At 53.3% G+C, this 18710-nt stretch overlaps 1 protein-coding gene across 1 annotated transcript in view; it reads left to right on the top strand.

Moving 5' to 3' along the window:
- Nucleotides 1–18064, top strand: part of AHCYL2 (adenosylhomocysteinase like 2) — a 62253-nt gene extending 44189 nt beyond the window's left edge. The window contains 12 exon segments of the mRNA XM_082784761.1: nt 826–920; nt 3613–3719; nt 4952–5068; nt 7862–7925; nt 8974–9062; nt 10206–10276; nt 11654–11748; nt 12329–12427; nt 12817–12885; nt 12961–13039; nt 14277–14397; nt 15802–18064. Of these exon segments, the coding sequence (XP_082640887.1) occupies nt 826–920; nt 3613–3719; nt 4952–5068; nt 7862–7925; nt 8974–9062; nt 10206–10276; nt 11654–11748; nt 12329–12427; nt 12817–12885; nt 12961–13039; nt 14277–14397; nt 15802–15808 (1013 nt within the window). The 3' untranslated portion in view covers nt 15809–18064.
- The last annotated feature ends 646 nt before the right edge of the window (nt 18065–18710 follow it).

Raw genomic sequence — 18710 nt, 5'->3', positions numbered from 1 at the left:
CAGGGGAGAGTGAAATCTCCCCAGTGTGTTTCTCTCCATCTGTGAGAGCACGGTGAGTGCAGTTCCTGGTAAGCTGCACACATCAGCCCGTAATGGTTCACCAGGAGTGCTGCACTTTTCTGTTTTCTAAGCTTACCAGTGTAAACTGCCAGCTTGAATTAGTCTGATGGAGTGGGAAACTTGTAGAGCTGAGCAAAGAAGGGATATATCAGGCTGCAGACTGTAACAATCTGGAGAAGAAATGGCTTTAATCACAGAGATTTGCTTTTTTTCCCCTATTAAAGCAGTGAAAGGAGCTATAAGCAAGACAAAATCGATCCCTCCCACTGGTCCAAACACCTCAGCCAGTGTCTCTGGAGTACAAAAGGAGGTAGTACAGGTGATGATGATGATGATGATGCACAATATCAGCCATCAGAGCTACGTGAGCCTAAAAGTGACTTTGCTAAGAGAAACCATGCTCGATTTCAGCTCTACGAAGATAGGGAATTCTTACGTTTGAGTCACAACTTTGGCTAAAAGGGACGAGAGAGGACTTTCTGGGGACACGATTCACAAAGCAGAAGCAGCTGACGCTGCTGCTCCCCTGGGAGATGCCTCAGCTCAAATCCTGCTCCACCTGGGTGGGGCTGTGGGAGCCAGGAGACCTGGAGGAAGCCAAACTGCAGCTTGCCTCTTACCAGGTCTTCCTCAAACAGAAATCGTTCATGGGCCAGAATGAGTTTGAATAACCTCCTAAGCCTTTAGGAAGGGTAAAGCTGCCTCCTGGCTCCCTGGGATGTGCTCAGGCCGAGGTGGTAGCACCCATCTCCCTCTCTGTGGCAGGGTTCCCCGTCTTCGCCTGGAAGGGAGAATCCGAGGACGACTTCTGGTGGTGCATCGATCGCTGCGTCAACGTGGAGGGCTGGCAGCCCAACATGGTGAGAGCTGGCTCGGATCTGGAGGGCTCTCAGGAGGGCTCAGGGCTGCTCCACATTGCCTCTTGAATTTAGACCCGACTGCCTGGTGCTCAGGCAGCAATTAGCCCCAGAGGGCGTTCCAATTAATTGGTCTGTGCAATCAGACCTGCTGCTGCAGCTGCAGGCATGGGTGGTGCTGCCCAGTGAAGTTTTATTGGACTGTTTCCTAAATAAGCACAAATACATTTGTTGCGGGGCGTTTAGTTTGGTTTCGGGGTAGTTTGCCACGGTTTAAACCAAAATGATTGAATCCAGCCAGTAAAAACTGACTGCAGGTAAGGATGTCGTGGAGAGGCACTGCATCCATTTCACTGTTTAAACTCACAGCCTTGGTTGAGGGGCTTTCCCTTACCTAGGTCTTTATTTTAAAACCCAAACTGGAATTTGTGGGATTTCTGCACCTTGCTCTTACTGCACGGACACAAACATCCCTGGTTCATCCTGCCCTCGTTTCTGGGGAGAACGGAGAACCCTGAGCTAGGTGAGCGGAATAATTTCCAGCAGCCAAGTCGCTGCTTTCATCCCGACAGGCTTTTAGCCCTGTAGCTTGTGATCTACTTCAGTCAAACAGTAATTAAAGGGGGGAGATAAGCACGTGCCTGCATGGTTTGTTGGCTCCTTTGAGGGGTTTTTGTCCCTCCCAGTCTGCTGCTGTTCACTTCTGGGCTGCCACCGTGAAAAAGAAGCGTGAACATCAGTCCACCCCCAAGCTAGGAGTCTAGACGTGGCACTGCCTTTTTCTTCTTTTTTTTTTTTTTGAGGGATAATTTCCCATCAGAAGCGTCAGCAGCTGACAGTGTAAACCTTTCACAACGTGCTTCTGGCACGCTTGCTTTCCTAGCATCTGCTCAGAGCTCTCGGCTCTGCACCGTGTCTCCAGCACTCGGTGTTTTCTGACCCGTTTCTGCACAAAAAACCACTGCTGGGGGGCACCCAGGGCCCTGGGTCTAGAGCTGCTGGCAGCTTCTCAGAAGGCACGTCGTGTCTCCCAGTCCAAAAACCTCAAGATTTGATGTTTGGGCTCCTGCAAGGTCCACGAGAAGAATTAAAGTCCCAACACCACCTCCAAAGAAAGACCCTCTGAGTTTTCTGATGCTCGGTCTGAACAGGAATGGCTCTTTTTTTTTTCCTTTTTTCCCTGAAAAATATCAAATCTGTAGGGCTGAGGGCTTGGCTCAGCATCAGCTGAGCTGGGAACAGGCTGCTGCCCCCGACCATGCACCCCTGCCATCTTTCAGCCGTAATTCTCCGTTGTTTTCAGCCCTGTGGTCGAGCTGATCCTGGCTAATTTTAATCAGCTTAGTTTTTGGGGGGGGATCAGCTGCGTGGAATCCATGGCTGTGATGACAAGGTTGGGAAGGGGACGGCGGGGGAATAAAATATCCTTCACCCCTCAAACAAATAAGGGCTTTTTTCCCAGAAAAAGAGGTGCTTGGGGAAAATTAAGGTGAAAGCAGGGAGGTGCAGAAGAAACCCCCGGCCCCCACGATTCCCTGAGCGTTTTAGAAAGAGGATTATGCTCCCTGTTAAATGGGGATTAATGAAATGAAGACGTCCTGGGGGCTGGGATGCTGAATTCCCAGCCCTGCGTGGCCCAGGGGAGCTTCTCAGCCTGCTCAGCGCTCAGCTGCCTCGGTTTCCCAGCCTTTAGGTGGGAGGTAAATCTGGGAATTCCCCCAAAATTGAACAGAATTGGTGCTTTCCAATCATTTTGGATGAGCAGCAGCTGCCTGCAGCGTTCATATTTGTTCATATTTTGGTGCAAGGTCCTGCAGCTCCGTTAGGGGGACGAAGGCTGCAAAACAAGGAGATTGCTCCCTGCTTCTTCTGGAGTCGGGGTCCTCCCAATTCCCACCTTTCCGTGGCTCTGTTGAGGACCCCGTGGGCCACCAGAGGCCACCGAGGTGCAGAGGACTCAGGGAAGAGCACGTGTGTAGGTTTTTTTTTTTTAACCAAGGCAGGTTTTCACAGGGCTCCTTTCCTCATCTTCAACGCCTTTATTAGAGCAGGAAGCCTCTGGCTTTGTCCCCTGCCCTTCAGCATGTCAGGAGGAGGAGGTGGGTGGCTCAGGGCACTGGGGACCCGATGAAGAACAGGTTTGCACCTCGGAGGCTGAGGTTTGAAGCCTGAGAAAACGAACAGCGACCCAAAACTGTTGTCTGAGCGCAGGTCAGTATTATTTTTTTCTCTAAATGGGGGTCTTTGGACCCGAGGATCTCTTGAGGTCCCTTCCAGCCCCTACAATCCGTGATTTGGTGATTTTGAACGCGCTGTTTCACGGTGCGACCACATGTCAGTTGGCATCAGTGCCTCCACTTCATCCTCCTGCCTCCACCGTGAGCAGGCCCGCTGGAAATCTGATGGCTGCGTGTGGTTTGAAGGCTTCTCTGCTCCTGGAAATGGGGAAAAGGAGCTCTCCCAGCTTCTTTTTGCGTTTCCCCCGGTCTCCTGATAACCCCCAAGGTCTGCAGCACTCCTGCTCGGGGTTATCAAACAGAGCAGTCCCACCTGAGCTGTCGGGACAGTGTCTGATGCCAAAACCTGGGCGTGATGAGGAACAATTTGGGCTCACGATTTATCCCGTGTGCCTTTTTGGGGTCAGCAAGCCTTCTGGCTCCTCGGGGCGGTGACTCTGTGGTTGCCTTCCTTGCAGATCCTGGACGACGGAGGCGACCTCACGCACTGGATTTACAAGAAATACCCCAACATGTTCAAGAAGATCAAGGGCATCGTGGAGGAGAGCGTGACCGGCGTGCACAGGTAACGGGCCAGGAGCCCAGGGACGAGCAGACAAAGCCCCTACAGCCTCGGGGCACCGGGAACAAACCAACCCAAGCTGCTCAGTGCCACAGGCTGAATGTCAAGCCTCCGAAAATGTGGTCTGTGGCTTTCCTTCAGCGTGGGAGGTGACTTGCGAGCAGGGTTGGTCCGACCACGGGTGACAGAAAAGAGGGGAGCGAGGAGAAGAGCAGCAGGCTCTGCTTTTGGCTTTATTTTTGCCCTAAGTGGGGCTCGGCTGCGGCTGTTGGAAGTGGCTGAGAGCTCGGAGAGAGGTGCAGGCAGCCCTCAAAAGAGGGAAATGAAATACCCGAAACGAGGAAGCGACCGATTTGGGTTTGTAGCCAGCGGGGTCAAGAAAAGGACCTGGAGACGTTTTTAGCGCTGGGAATCATTCCTGATTTGGGTAAAAGAGGTGTGCAAGAGCAAAACTGCGTTAAAGATGGTTCCTTGCGTTCTCGTGCTGGGATCAAGGCTGAGTCCTGATGATGTGTGCGTGCTGAGAGCGTGTGCCCTGCCTCGGGGGGAGCTTCTGGGTGTAGAAATGGGTGTAGAAATCACAGAATCGGGGAAACACAGAATCACAGAACGGTTTGGGTTGGAAGGGACCTCACAGCCCATCTAATTCCAGCCCCTGCCATGGGCACAACGCCTCCCACCAGCCCCAGCTGGTTCTCCTCCCCGAGGTCCGGAGCAGGGGGATGAATTTCAAGTCCTCTTTGCAGCAATAGTTCATTTGCATTTCAGTTCATTTGCATTTCAGTCCATTTGCATTTCAGTCCATTTGTAGTGGGTTTGCTGGAGGTGCAGCTGGCTCTGCTCGCTCCCACTGCTCTTGGCTGGCTGCATGTGGCCGTGAACATCACCCTTCTGTGGCCACCTCTGTTTTACTCGGAGCTGGAAGAAGCTGAGGAATTAGAGGAGTTCCCATCACGTTATCTGAAGCAGGATTTGGGAGTTTCATCCTTTCGAGGACATCAGAGGGAGGTCGTAACATCAGCAGCCCTGATGCAGGCAGAGTTCAGAGCACCTTCTGTTTGACATCTTCATGAAATGCCTCTTGCCTGGCCATGAGACATTTCAGGAGGGATAGGAAACAGATAAAAACGCCTTTGGAAGGAAGGATGCTTCCTCCTCCTGAAACGAGGAAAGGGAAATTAGCAAAGGGAAATATTTTTCCACTGATCCTCCGTTTCTTCTCCTATTTCTGGCAGGCTGTACCAGTTGTCTAAAGCCGGGAAGCTCTGCGTGCCAGCCATGAACGTCAACGACTCGGTCACGAAGCAGAAATTTGACAACCTGTACTGCTGCAGGGAGTCCATCCTGGACGGGTACGAGCCCATGGGGTCGGGGTGGGGATGGTGAATCCTGGGGGCTGCTCCACAGGACGAGGTCCCTGTGCCTGTCCTGCCTGCTGGTTTAGAGCATTTTTGATCAAATGATGTTTTGAAGGAAATCAAAGACACTTTCTTACCTCTGGTCCATCCTATTTGAGTCATAGATGGGCATCTGCAAGGCTCTGGAGTCAGTAGTGGTCCCTCTAACAGTCAGAAGGTGCCAGGAGTGTAGGAGAACGATCCCGCAGCAAAACCTTGAGCAGTTCGAAAACTTTCATTTTTTTGAAAGCCCGATTCATTTATTTTTTAGCCCAGCTTCGTTCTGGATGGGATGCATCACTTCAATTCTGCCCCTGCTCTTCTTTTTGTGGAAGGTGTCTGGAAGATGTACCAAATGTTTTCTGAGCCTTAGTGATGTGCAGCACTCCTGAAAAAGCTTTTGGTGCCCCTGGGGAGCTCACCAGGCTTTGTGCTCTCAGGGTGCTGCCCTTCCTTGTGTGTCTCCCGTGCATTTTCCCTTCCCAGTGAGCATGGCTTCAGCTCTGCAGCATCTCCCATGCGAGGGCTTCAGCAGCAGAGTGGCTGCAGCACTCATCCCTTCCCCTTTTCCCATGCAGTGTCAGGATGAAACCTTTCTGTTCCTGCATCACGTTTCTGCCTTCCTAGTCTCCTTTTCTTCACCCTCTCCCGTGCATAGACAACAAGCCAAGAGAAAAAAAAGAGGAGAGGCTGTGGAAGACGGAGAATTTATCCCATAGCAGTTACGTGCCCGTAGCCTCGACGCAATTCTGAGGTTGTGTCCTTCAGCTGGGCGAAATAAGGAGGTGCAGAAGGTGGGACCGACAGGGCTGGTGAAGGCTTTGTCCTCCTCTCCCACCTGGCTCCTTCTAAGGAGTATTCTAAGGCTGCTGCTCTTGAGATGCAGTGCAAAATGCTTGAAGTTGTGAGCTAGGGAGGGTGTAAATCGCAGTGTAAATCCCACTTTCCTTCTCTTTTTCTGTATTTTTATGGAAATGAGTGCCCCTACCCCCAATGCCAAAGTTTGCCAAAGCCAGGTGAGGTTAGGACGAGAATTATTCCTGCAGTTCGGACGGATGGACTATTTTTTTTTTTGGATCCAGTGCTCCCAGCAGCCAGGTAAGCCCAGCAGCTAGGACAGAATGGACTTTGCAGCCCCGTGCTGCTGCTGAGGTGGAGAAAAGCTCGCTGCTCCATGCCAGGCAGCTGCAGTACAGCGGAGGAACCCTCGGGGAAGTGTTCTCCATGAAGGCTGCCTCTTTCAAGAGACGCATTGCTTCGTGTTGATAACTCAGCGTGGTTTAATTGACCTGCCTGCAGTCACTGGCTCCTTGCTTAAGTCAGAATGTCTCCTCCTGCTCTGTCAGCCTCGTGCTCATCACAAAACCCACTCCACCACCTCTTTCCTAAATCTAACAATAATTTATGGGGTGTTTAGTGGAGTGCCTCATCCATCATCTCAGCTTAGGAGCTGCTTTCCTGGTCGTGGTCATCCTGAGCAGGAGGAGCGAGGAGGGCTCGTGTTCGGGCACCTGCGTGTCCCGATGCTTTGAAACGTGTGTAAGTGCCACAGGAGCTCGTGCACCACCAAATACTCCCCTGGCTGACCCACTGCACTCTAAAGATTTCTTCCTCACGTTTGTGTTGTCCTAAAAGAGCACGTTTTGGGCTCAAGTCAGCCACGCTGGGCACAGGAGCCAGACTGTGGCGCTGCAAGCAGCCAGCGGCATCCTACTCTTCCTGCTCTCAAATCTCAGAAAATTCAACCAAAATCTCCCAGATCGGTGCAGTCTGCGAGGTGGAGCAGCATACAGGATCGTACCCAAGGGGCAACACATCACTGACCAAAGCAATACGGGGAAAAGATCCCGATGAAGTCAATCCCATAATCAAATCCCTTTCCCTCTGCGTTATGGCTCCGGGGTCCCCGGCTGTGGCTCAGCCACCTGGAGAAGGGTTGCCCCAAAATTTGAGGGTCTGGCGACTTCAAAATTCTTTAGCCTTGTGTTCACGTGCTGTTGGTGGATAAAAAAAAAAGGTTGAAATCCTTAAATAAGCTTCTTCATCGTGTTGGCTTCGGTCGTGGTGGGCGCTGGGCTCCCTGGGGAGAAAGGTTGGGATTTGAGGTGCTCCGGGCCAGGCACCTGAACGGGGCCAAGGGAGAGCTGAGCACAGGCCCGATTAAATCTGCCGGGGTCGTCGCCTAAGTTCTCCTGGAAGAGGAAGGGAATTTCACCTTCCCTGCACTGCTAACCTATTTCTGTGTGCTAAAAATAGCCCGCGATGTAGGGCACTCTTCGGGGGGAACCAGGAGGAAACGGAGTGGAAGGGAGAGCTTTATTTATAGCAAGCACTGCGATTCTGGCCATAAATTACCGCTCGTCTGCTCCTCCTCTAGCTGTTCCTGCGAGGTGCTTTGGCTCTGAGAAAATGGAGAAAAAAAAACTAAAGTGTTTCTGGAAAGATTTTAGAGATTTCCGGAGCACCACCGAACCCAAGCCCCAAATCCTTCCTCCTGGTGTCAGCTCCTCACTGGCAGCTCCCACCCTCCCCAGAGGGAAAAGTCCCTTTGGAGGGACCCTGCAGGTCCCTTCCCTGCTCCCAAATCTCAGTGGGACCTCGCTGGGTCCGGGTGGAGGGCACAGCTCCTGCTGGGGGCAGCGACGTGTTCACCGGGAGCAGAATGAGGTCTTGGTGCTGCCCTTCCATCATGGCCAGGTGGAAGGGGTCTTACTTCAGGTCTTTAACTCCTTTTTCCTTTTTCCCCAGCCTTAAGAGGACAACAGACATGATGTTTGGAGGGAAGCAGGTCGTGGTGTGTGGCTACGGGGAGGTAAGGGCTTCGTGCACACCGCGTCCTGCGGAACCGGGGCGCCCTCTGCACGGCTTCACCCCGCGGGGCTCTGCTGTCCCCTCTGACTTCCCCCTGCTGGGAACAGCCCTGTCCTGGCAAAAATGAAGGTTTTTGTTTCATGACATCCAGTCCTTGGTATTAAACATAGCAAATCTGAATCGTAAAGCATGAAATAAGCTGAATATCTTTAATTACCAAAGCGCTCAGAGGTGGCGTTCTGCGGGCGCGCTGCGCAGCTGCAGCGTTGCACACAGAAGGCTGCTCCAAAAAAAGATAAATTAATCTTTTTAAATGAATTTACTGGTGTGCTTTCACCCCCACAAGGAGGAATCCTCACTGGAGGTGAAACTGGGATATTCCCCCCGGGGAGTCCTTGCAGGGACCAGTTAACACCAGTTCCGGGGGGGCTCTTTTATCCAAAAAAAGCTGAAATTGGGCATTTTCCTCCCTTCGTTTGAGATGAGCCATGGAGAAACCCTTTGGAGCTGTGGCCGATCCAAGGATTGCCCGTTCCCCCGAGGCTTTGGGATGCCAAAGCAAGCACATTTGGGGGAAATCTGGGTCCTTCAGCCGCAGCGCCGAGTTCCCCAGTAACCCCAGAGACTAAACCCTTAAGCCTCCTCACCAGAGCAAAGGTTGTGAGAGACTCTTAAACTTTCTCCGAGCTAAGTGTAATCTCCTCTTATCCTTCTTCCTGGCCACGAGGATGTTTTGGGGGACAAAAGAGCTCTCGGGGACCAAGACGAGTGCCCCTTTCTTATTTTTAGTGCCTTTTCTCGCCGAGCTGGCACCCGACTCAGCTCCGAGATTGCTCCAAATTTTGTGCATCGGGGAATTTTGTGCATCCAGGAGCTGTGTGCATGCAGCTGGAGCTGGCACGGGGCTCGCAGTGGCTCTGTCCCTTCCCCTTGGGCTGCAGAGGAGGTGCCCAGCACCTGAAGGGCAGCGTTTGGGATTTCTGCTCGTGGAAGGGCGGTGATGCTGCGGAGAGATTTTGGTGTTTTATTTCTGCTTTTTTCCCCCCCAGGTAGGGAAGGGCTGCTGCGCGGCGCTGAAGGCCATGGGCTCCATCGTGTACGTGACCGAGATCGATCCCATCTGCGCCCTGCAGGCCTGGTAAGCCCTCACACCGCACCCAGCTTCCTCTTTGGGCTCTTTTTTTCAGGAAAAACGTGCCCAGAAACCCCTCAGCCACGATGCTCCCCTGGCAGGGGGCTGGTGAGAGGCTTCTCAGCACACTCAGGGGGCCCTCAGCTCCCTCCTGCAGCCGGGAGAAGGCTCCTGTGCTCAGCATCACCCCATTTTTTTTTAGCATCCCATTTACCAACTTGCATCACTTTATCCCACGGTGGGAGCATGAGCCCCGAGTAATTAGCAGCATTAATCAACTTGTGGATCAGCCTGCGTGCTTTGTGGCCCCCCTGAGTTTGCAGGAGCTCCACGGGGGCACCTGAGCCGCATCCAGCACCCTCTGAGCCACATCCAGCACCCGCTGCCCCCTCCCAAGGGTTTCCAAAGGTTTTCAAAGGGAGTTTGCAGTGGGGAGGACAGCAACCGGGACGTCCTGAGAGATCCAGCAGGAAAAAAAAAAGGAAAAAAAGAAAAAAAAAACAAACAACACTTTTTTTTTTTTATAGTAACTGTGATTTTGCAGCTTGTGAGAGTCACAGAAATAAACTCCCGGGAGGACTGTCAAAAAAAAGTCCTAAAAAATCCTGCCCTGGTTATCAGCTGTGCTGAACACACCTTTCTCGGCCAAGTTTGGGCTGACTTGCTGAGTGCTCAGCACTTCTGAAGATCACGTCGGTGCCTAAATGGAGATTTGTGAAGTTAATGAGAGAAATCTGTGGGTTTGGGGCAGCTCATTTTTATTTTGTACAACAATCTAAATCCGTATCAGGAAGGATTCTGCAGCAGGAGGGTTTATCTGCACGCTCTGGATGTGCTTTGCAGGAGCAGCAACTCTAAAAAAAAAAAGCTGTCTCAAGCCAAAACTGAGATTTTTGGATGCAGAGGCCTTGGGAGAAAACGTGAAATGCCCCAAAACACTTTTCAGATGTCAATTCTTGCACAACAGACCCCAATTCCAGAAGCAATCCCGATAGCTTGGGGTACGTGCGTGTCCCTTGCACGCTGCATCGCAGTTTGCAGCCTCTGGCATTGGTTAAAACAAGTATCTGGGAGTCACTTGCGTTGTTTTTTTTCTATTTTTGGCTCATTTTTGCTGCTTCTCACACCCGGTGTTTTTTCCCCTCCCAGCATGGACGGGTTCCGGCTCGTGAAACTCAACGAAGTCATCAGGCAGGTCGACATCGTCATCACCTGCACGGGTACGCGGGGCCGGGGGCGGGCGGGCGGGTCCCCGAATTTCGGGTCCATCATTTTCCAAAGGAAAGGGCAAAAACGTGGGAAAAGTCTTCAGTGAGGTGCCCCTGCCCGTGGCAGTACGGCAACGGGCTCCTCACGTCGCTCCTGCTTTTGAATTTCGTGCCTATTTATTACCAATATTACCATTTGTTACTGATATCGCCATTTATTATTGATATCGTCATTTATTATTGATATTGTCGTTTTTATTGATACTGTCATTTATTATTGATATTGCCATTTATCAGTGATAATTGCCATTTCTGACTGATATTGCCATTTCTGACTGATACTGCCATTTATCATGGATTTTGCCAGTTATGACCAATATAGCCATTTCTGACCAATATTGCCATTTCTGACCAGTATTGCCATTTATTACCAATATTGCCATTTTTCATGGATATTGCCATTTCTGACCAATATTGCCATGTATTACCAATATTGCCATTTATTACTGATACTGCCATTTCTGACCAGTATTGCCATTTATTACCAATACTGCCATTTTTCATGGATTTTGCCATTTCTGACCAATATTGTAATTTCTGACCAATATTGCCATTTATTACCAATATTGCCATTTATGACCGATATTGCTATTTATTACCAATACCACCATTTCTGACCAATATTGCCATTTATCACCGATATTGCCATTTATCATGAATTTTGCCATTTCTGACCAATATTGCCCTTTATTACCAATATTGCCATTTATTACCAATACTGCCATATCTGACTGATATTGCCATTTATTACCAATATTGCAATACTGCCATTTCTGACCAATATTGCCATTTCTGACCAATATTGCCATTTATCATGGATTTTGCCACTTATGACCAATATAACCATTTCTGACCGATACTGCCATTTCTTACCAATATTGCCATTTCTGACTGATATTGCCATTTATTACCAATATTGCCATTTTTCATGGATTTTGCCATTTCTGACCAATATTGTCATTTATTACCAGTATTGCCATTTATTACCAATACCGCCATTTCTGACCAATATTGCCATTTCTGACTGATATTGCCATTTTTCATGGATTTTGCCATTTCTGACCAATATTGCCATTTCTGACTGATATTGCCATTTATCATGGATTTTGCCATTTCTGACCAATATTGTCATTTATTACCAATACTGCCATTTCTGACCAATATTGCCATTTACTACCAATACTGCCATTTCTGACCAATATTGGGATTTTTGACCAATACTGCCATTTCTTCCCAATATTGCCATTTCTGACCAATACTGCCATTTCTGACCGATATCACCGTTTCTTCCCACTATTGCCATTTCTGACCGACGTTGCTGCCTCGCAGGCAACAAGAACGTGGTGACCAGGGAGCACCTGGACCGGATGAAGAACAGCTGCATCGTCTGCAACATGGGGCACTCCAACACGGAGATCGACGTGGTGAGTGCGGGGTGAGGGTGCTGCTTTCGGGGCCCTCTGCCCCCACTGTCTGCCCCGTGCCCCTTTAGGACCCCGAGAGGAGTTGAAACAATCCCACAGCAGCCTCGTCCCTTCCCCTTGAGAGGCAGTGGATCCCCTTCTCCATCCAGTGCCTCTCCCTCTGTGCTGCACCGAAATCTGCTCATCTGTGCTTAGAATGGGGCAGAAAACCAGGGGAGCCTTGTCTGAAGGGAATTGCTTTGCCAAAGCTCCACTTTTAGGGCCATTTTCTGTGCAGCATTCTCCCCACCTTGCTGGGAAGAAGTGACCGTGGCCGTGCGTGGTTCAGCTGGTGACCCTAAATCCTTCTCAGCCAGAAGAGCTCAAAAAAACCCCGTTGTCGCTGGAGCACCCTAACCATAAAAAAAAAAAAACATTTTCAGGTTATGATTCATAAAGGTTTCATGGGGCTGGGACTGCCACCGGGCCCAAAGGAAACTATCATGATGTCGGCGAGTTGCTTCCTCTTTTCCTTCCTCTTCTGCAGCTTCTCTTTTCTGCCCCCTGCCCTGGGTTTAACTGTTGTAACGCCGTGTTTCAGGCAAGCCTGCGCACACCGGAGCTGACCTGGGAGAGGGTGAGGTCCCAGGTGGACCACGTTATCTGGCCAGACGGGAAAAGAATAGTCCTGCTGGCGGAGGTGAGTGGCACGCAGAGGGACTGCAGCCTGCTCTCTGCCTGGGGAGGGAGAAAAGCAGGGCTGGGACCAAAACGCTTCCAGAAATCACCTCCTGGGGCTCAGCACTCTGCTAGAAAGGGTTGGTTTCACCCTGATTTGGCTGAGGGTGCAGAAAAGCTCCTCTGTTTTTCCATATTTTTCCCCAGCAGCGTCCCCCCCCCCAGGGTATTCCATCTCATCTTCCCTTCTGGGTCGTTTTACCGAGTTACGGGGACGATCAATCCCGTGGGGTTCGAGCACACGGATACACGTTGCTTCATCCCAAAAGGGAGGCACTTCGCCTTCTGTAGGGAGGGCTGCAGGCTGCTGTTGGCACCAGGCATGGATAACAGCAGGTTTTTGCTCCCCAGGGCCGCCTGCTGAACCTGAGCTGCTCCACCGTCCCCACCTTCGTGCTCTCCATCACTGCCACCACGCAGGTGAGCGGGGTTCGGGGCCGCGGCTCGCTCCGTGCCGGGCTGTGGTTGCTCACCAAAAAATCTTCTCCCCCGCAGGCTCTGGCTTTGATAGAGCTCTACAACGCTCCCGAGGGCCGCTACAAGCAAGACGTCTACTTGCTGCCGAAGAAGATGGGTAAAGCTCCCTTCCTCTTTCATTTCTTCTTCCAAACGAGACCCAGCAGATGGGAGGCTCTGGGCTGGCAGCAGCGAGGACTCACAGCCCCCTGGGTTCTCCTCTTCACCTCCCTGCCCAGCTCGGGGACTTCCAGCAAGCTCCTCCTGCTGGGTCCTGGCTCTTTTTGGGGCTGGATGCGTTATTTCCCTGCCCTGCCTGGGGGAAGCAGGCTGCCACGCTTGGCTCACGCCCAGTGCTGATTCAGGAGATTTTCGGGCATATTTTCTGCCCGTGGAGCTACGTGAGGACACGTGGTCCCTGCCAGCAGCTCTGCCAGCAGGACCCCACCGAGCACACAGCTATACAAACCCCGCTTTTGCTGCAGAACCGGTCTTTTTTGGCTTAATTGTGTTTTTTTGGGGGGACCGGGTGCAGCTTGTCCCTAGCTTGGGTAGAAGTTAGGTGTCACCTGCCTCAGTAGGGCATCCAGGCAGTGGGAAAGCTTGCTGTGTCCACCCTCATCACACTACAGCTCACGGGGAACCACAGCTCTCGTTTCAAAATCAAACCCCAGCCTCACAGTAGCGCATCCGCTGCTTGCTCAGAGGCACCAGGGCTGAGTTTGGGCACCTCAACTTGACTCCTCCAGTCCCAGATTTGAACGTGGCTGCCTCCCAAAATACAGCTCGCTGTGGCGCCAGCACGCTCACCCCCTCAGTCTCCGAAAATCCCAGCAGTGGGATAAGGCACTGATAAGACACCGAGCTCTGTCCAGAGAGCAGCGGGCTCCCTTCGCTGTGCCCAAGGTCAAGGGGAAAAGAGCTTCTGCCCTGGGGCAGGGAGCGAGCAGCTCGCCCGAAAGGTTTGGGGTTTATTCAGTAGGGGAAAAGCCAGGCTGTAATGTGGGGGGGTTTCCAGACGCAGCCATGGGTGCTGGGACACGGGAGGACCTGCTGCCACGTCCCAAAGGCTCGGATCCTGCGTGGGGTCAGGACCACGCTCCTACCAGGGCTTGGGGACCCAACAGAGGCCAGGACTGGGACCACAGCGTGCTGCAACCCCCGGGGGGCTGCAGGGAGCTGGGTTTTTCACCCTTTGTGCTCCCCTTTCACCCTTTGTGCTGCCCCTTTCACCCTTTACCCTGCCCCTTTCACCCTTTACCCTGCCCCTTTCGCCCTTTGCGCTTTCGATAGCAGCCGGGCTGCGCTTTCTGCTCCCCCCCTCACTAATTTCCCGAGGCTTGGAATCGTTTCAGACGAATACGTGGCGAGTCTCCACCTCCCGACCTTCGACGCACACCTGACAGAGCTCACGGACGAGCAAGCCAAGTACCTGGGGCTGAACAAGAACGGGCCCTTCAAACCCAACTACTACAGGTGCCGCTCGCTCCAGCCGCAGCGAGCCCGCGGGGACTGGGTTGGGACCGCGGCGTCTGAACGAGAAAGGGGGGGGAACAACGGGATTAAGGATTTCATCCCGTTTAATTTAAGGGCGTGGGCTTTCTGGTAAATCCCCTTACGGGACGGGGACGGCGTGATTTGAGCCGACACGAGGTGCTCATCAGGACCTGAGCCCCTGGTGTCTGGCGGCAGCTGTCACCCGGCCGGGGCGAAACTCAGCTCAGCTCAGCGCAGTGCCCTCCGCCAACTCCGATAGCAGCTTTATTTATAAAACCTGACGAGCACGGGCTGGCACAGGGCAGCGTTTGAGCTCGCTGGCAAGCCTGGGCTGGCCCACAGCAAAATAATCATTTTCCACCCAAGCCCCTTCTCCTTCCCGGCTCCAAATTTGGGGGGGCTGTGGCCGACGAGGCAGCTCACGTTCTGCCGTGACAGCTTTGCACACACACACAAACCAGCCCTGGGGCTGGAGCCCTGATGTTTTGGGGCAGGAAAAGGCATTTTCTTGGCACAGCAGCGGGCGTTCAGGTCCACAGTGCCCACGGGAGAGCAGTGCTGTACCGAGGCACTCCACTTCTTGGGGTTTCGCGCGTTTTGCCAGATCCCGAGCGTTTTTCCTGCCCCGTGCTGTGTACAAACAAACCCTCAGTGCTGCGTCCTGCCTCGCCAGGAGCTCCCCACGGGATTTGCCTTTGCCCTGCTCCAGGGCCGTGCTGCAGCCCTGACCCCGTGGGCAGCAGCGGGTGGCACGGTGCCCGTGCCCCGTGCCGCGGGGCCGGGGCGTGCGCAACAGCTGCAGCCACAGAAACCCAAGCTGCCAGCACAGCGTCAGCTTTTCCAAAGCTCCCTGGCCTGAGGCTCGGGGCTGGGGGCGAGAGGAGATCTCCAGGTGCTGGATCTCCTCTTTTTCCAGCTATAAAGGGGCCCTTGGGCTCCTGCTCCCCGTGGCTTCAGTTCTGGTGGGGATTTTCTCCCTGCACTTCCCAGCCGGAGAGCCTCGGAGCTCCCAGTGCCTCTCTCCAGGTATTTTTTTTGGTAACCTCAGCTGCTTTGAGCAAGGCTCGGGTGCTGAAGGCGTTTGCACCTTCCGTGCAGCTCCCCCGCTTCCTGAGCTGGTCCCATCACAAACCCGTGGCCCTCGGGGTCCCCATCAATCCATCACTGCTGAATTTTGCTCTTCCTGCACCCGGCAGCGAGGGCAGGCGGCTAAATATAACGCGGTATTTGTGGGGGAGGAGGGGAGGACCGGGTCCCTTCCTACATCACTTTTTTTCTTGGTGTCCACCCCCCTAAAACACACTTTTTTTGCTGTGGGGGGGGACGTGCCACGGGGTTTGCACAGCGCCGGGCTAAAACCTCGCTTTCTCTTCCCTTCCCCAGGTATTAAAAGTTCCTGCCGCCGTAGCCAAAATCGTAAGGAACAAGAACCCAAGTCTTTTCTCAACTACTGTACAGGACGAAACAGTGCAAGCTTCCTAAGTTAGAGCCGGGCTTGCTCATGTAGTAGACAGTGTGTTAGGTTAATTTATTTATTAAATTAGAATACTGTACATGCGGCCTCTGCCACTGGTGTTTGTACTGCCACGGGACTGGGAGACGGTTGATTCCTTTCCGTTTTGTTTCATTTTTGTCTCTTTCGGTTGTTGCTGGGAGGATGGGGAGCGAGGTGCTGCGGGGCGAGGAAGAAGCTGAAAGGTGGAGGCTGAGCCCTGCTTCTGGTCCCGGCCGCTTCTTCCAGCAGAGCAGGATCCCCGGACAGCAAAGTGCTGGGGTTTTATCTCCCACGCTGTTTGAAACGCAGTGAAAAAAAAACGTGTCTGCTCCAAATGCTGCTGATGGGCTGGTGGAGAAGCAGCGAACTGACCAGCAACCGCCGGGGAAACCGCTCCGAAATCTGCTCAGCTGCCCCCAGGATGGCTCTGCCAGGTGAACTCAGCCTTCGCTCTGCTGAAAGCTCTAAGGAAAGGTCTGAGCCCTGCCCCGAGGACGTGTCCGGAGCCGGTGGCAGAGCGGTGCCAGGTCCGGCAGCCCCCTTGAAGCCGTGGAGGTGGTGGCGTGGACCCAGCCCCGCTCCTCGCTGAGCCGCTCGGCGGCGTTGTCCTGCTGCTCCCGTTCCGAGTGCCAACCTTTTGCCGTGCAACCAAAGCTATTTTCCTCCTGGGGCCTTGCACCGCCGCGGACGGATGCTGCTCACGCTTCTCCCCAACGCAGCCCTCGCTGGGAATCTTTGGAGTCTGATTTTCTGGTGGGATTTGTCCGTCATTGTGATCAACCAGGAGATCCCCTCCGAGTGGAGGAGATGTACTCCGGAATAATCCCCGCCCCGATCCTGTGTGTGGGGCAGAGGGTCACAAGCAGAGTTCAGAATCACGAAAACCCTTCGGTGGCATCAAATTTTGATGTCTCAGAGTCAAAAAACAGCAAATTTGGCACCGCTGCTCGCCTGAGCCCTGGATGTCCTGCCCTCACCGGCGTCGCTTACGGCTCGCCCCGAGAACGTGGCCCTTGTCAAGTGAATTCGCCAACCCTGGGAGCACAAAAGCCTTTCGTTTATCCTGTGGTTGCTGCTTCAGTGCCCGAGTCCCCCCTGAGATCCTCCTTTTGTCCTCGTGGGCCTCGTGAAGACTCCCCCGAGGCAGCTCGCTCACGCACAAGGAAGGAGAAGCCGCGGCACCGCGGTCCCTGCGGCCACGTCCTGGTGGCAAGACCTCGGGCAGCTCCTCCGCAAGGTGCTCACCTCCGGGGCAGGCTCTCTCCTTCACTTTCTTATCCCGAATTTCTCCAAAATTTGTCAAAACGAGGGAAGCGAGGGACGCGTCGTGGACCAGTCGCTAGCCATGAACTCAAAACTCTCTCTGCTCGCGACTCGCACCCAGATCCAAATTTCTGGGCAGGGCGCCCCGAGCCGCTGCAGATCTCCTGGCCGGGTCTTTCCCAGGGCTGGCACGGTGGCAGCCCACCCCACAACCCCGGGGGGGGGCTCTGCTGCTCCCCATAGCCCAAAAATCCCACTCCCACCCAGCCTGGCGTGCCCGGGGTGCTCGCGATGCCTTCACCTCGCGCGGCGGCGGCGGCGAGGTTTTAATTCCCTCGGGAACTCCCCAAGGGAGCTCGCCCGCCGAGTCGCTCGTGCCGAATTTTTTAAGCCCGATGTACCTTCCAGGTAGATAGGAGAAAATAAATAAATAATAATAATAAAAAAAAAATCACCCCACTTGGCTTTTCCCCCAATTTTTTAAAGCTCTTCTCCACGTCGTTCCGCTTTCTGTAAGCTTTTTCGCTTGCTTGGCTTTTCCTAATCAATCTGGAATCTTATTCTGTGATCATCTCTAAATTAAACGTGTAACGGGTTTGGGTTTGGGTTTGTTTTTCTCTCTCTTTATTTTTTTTTTTAATGTAACGCCTTTTTAAAGAATTAGGAAAAGGAGATTTAGGTAACACCAGCAAAATCGTCTGAGGAAATTAATTCTGTTCTGACCTTAACAGCGAGATGAAAACTGTCATCAGCCTGCAGTGGGGAAACGAGAACTCTGCAATCGTACCATTTTCCAAAAGGATGTTTTAAATATTAATGTCTGAGTGATTGTATTAGAGCAGCAATAAAGACTCTGTAATCTCGAAACACAAAATAAAAACATTGGAAAAACGAGCTGCTCCGGGCCGTGTTTCGGGGCGGCGGCGGCGGGCGGTGATTTCTGTCCCTCCTCCCGGTTTTGGGGAGCGAGAAATGTCCCAAATCTGGGACGTGGGGAGGGTAAAGAGGGAGGGGGACGGGGCTGCTGTCCTTGGGGCTGTGTCCTTGGGGTGGCCGAGATGTTGTGGCCCCGGGGATTGTTGTGGCTCCCGTGCTGGCCTTGCATGGGGCCGTCCCGTTGTCCCAGTATCACCAGTGCTCCCAGTATCGCTGCTGCTCCTGGTATCACTGCTGCTCCTACACCCCCATATTCCCCCCCCATGCACCCTGGGGTGCCTCATGTGGCTCCCATGCACCCCAACAACCCCATAACCCCCCCTATGCACCCCCAACACCCCCTATGTCCCCCAGCACCCCGGGGTGCCCCATAGCCCACCCCAACACCCCCCAGCACCTTGGGGTGCCCCAGACCCCACCCCCATCCACACCAACACCCCCCCATGACCCTCCAGCACCCCAGGGTGCCCCATACCTCACCCTACCCCCACCCCAACACTCCCAGCACCCCAGGGTGCCCCAGACCCCCCCCCCATGCACCCCATCCCACCCATGATCCCCCAGCACCCCCTATGACCCCCAGCACCCCGGGGTGCCC

The sequence above is a fragment of the Aythya marila genome, assembly GCF_965140915.1.
Source record: "Aythya marila genome assembly, chromosome: 1".
Taxonomy (NCBI): domain Eukaryota; kingdom Metazoa; phylum Chordata; class Aves; order Anseriformes; family Anatidae; genus Aythya; species Aythya marila.
This window is presented reverse-complemented; position numbering and strand designations above follow the sequence as displayed.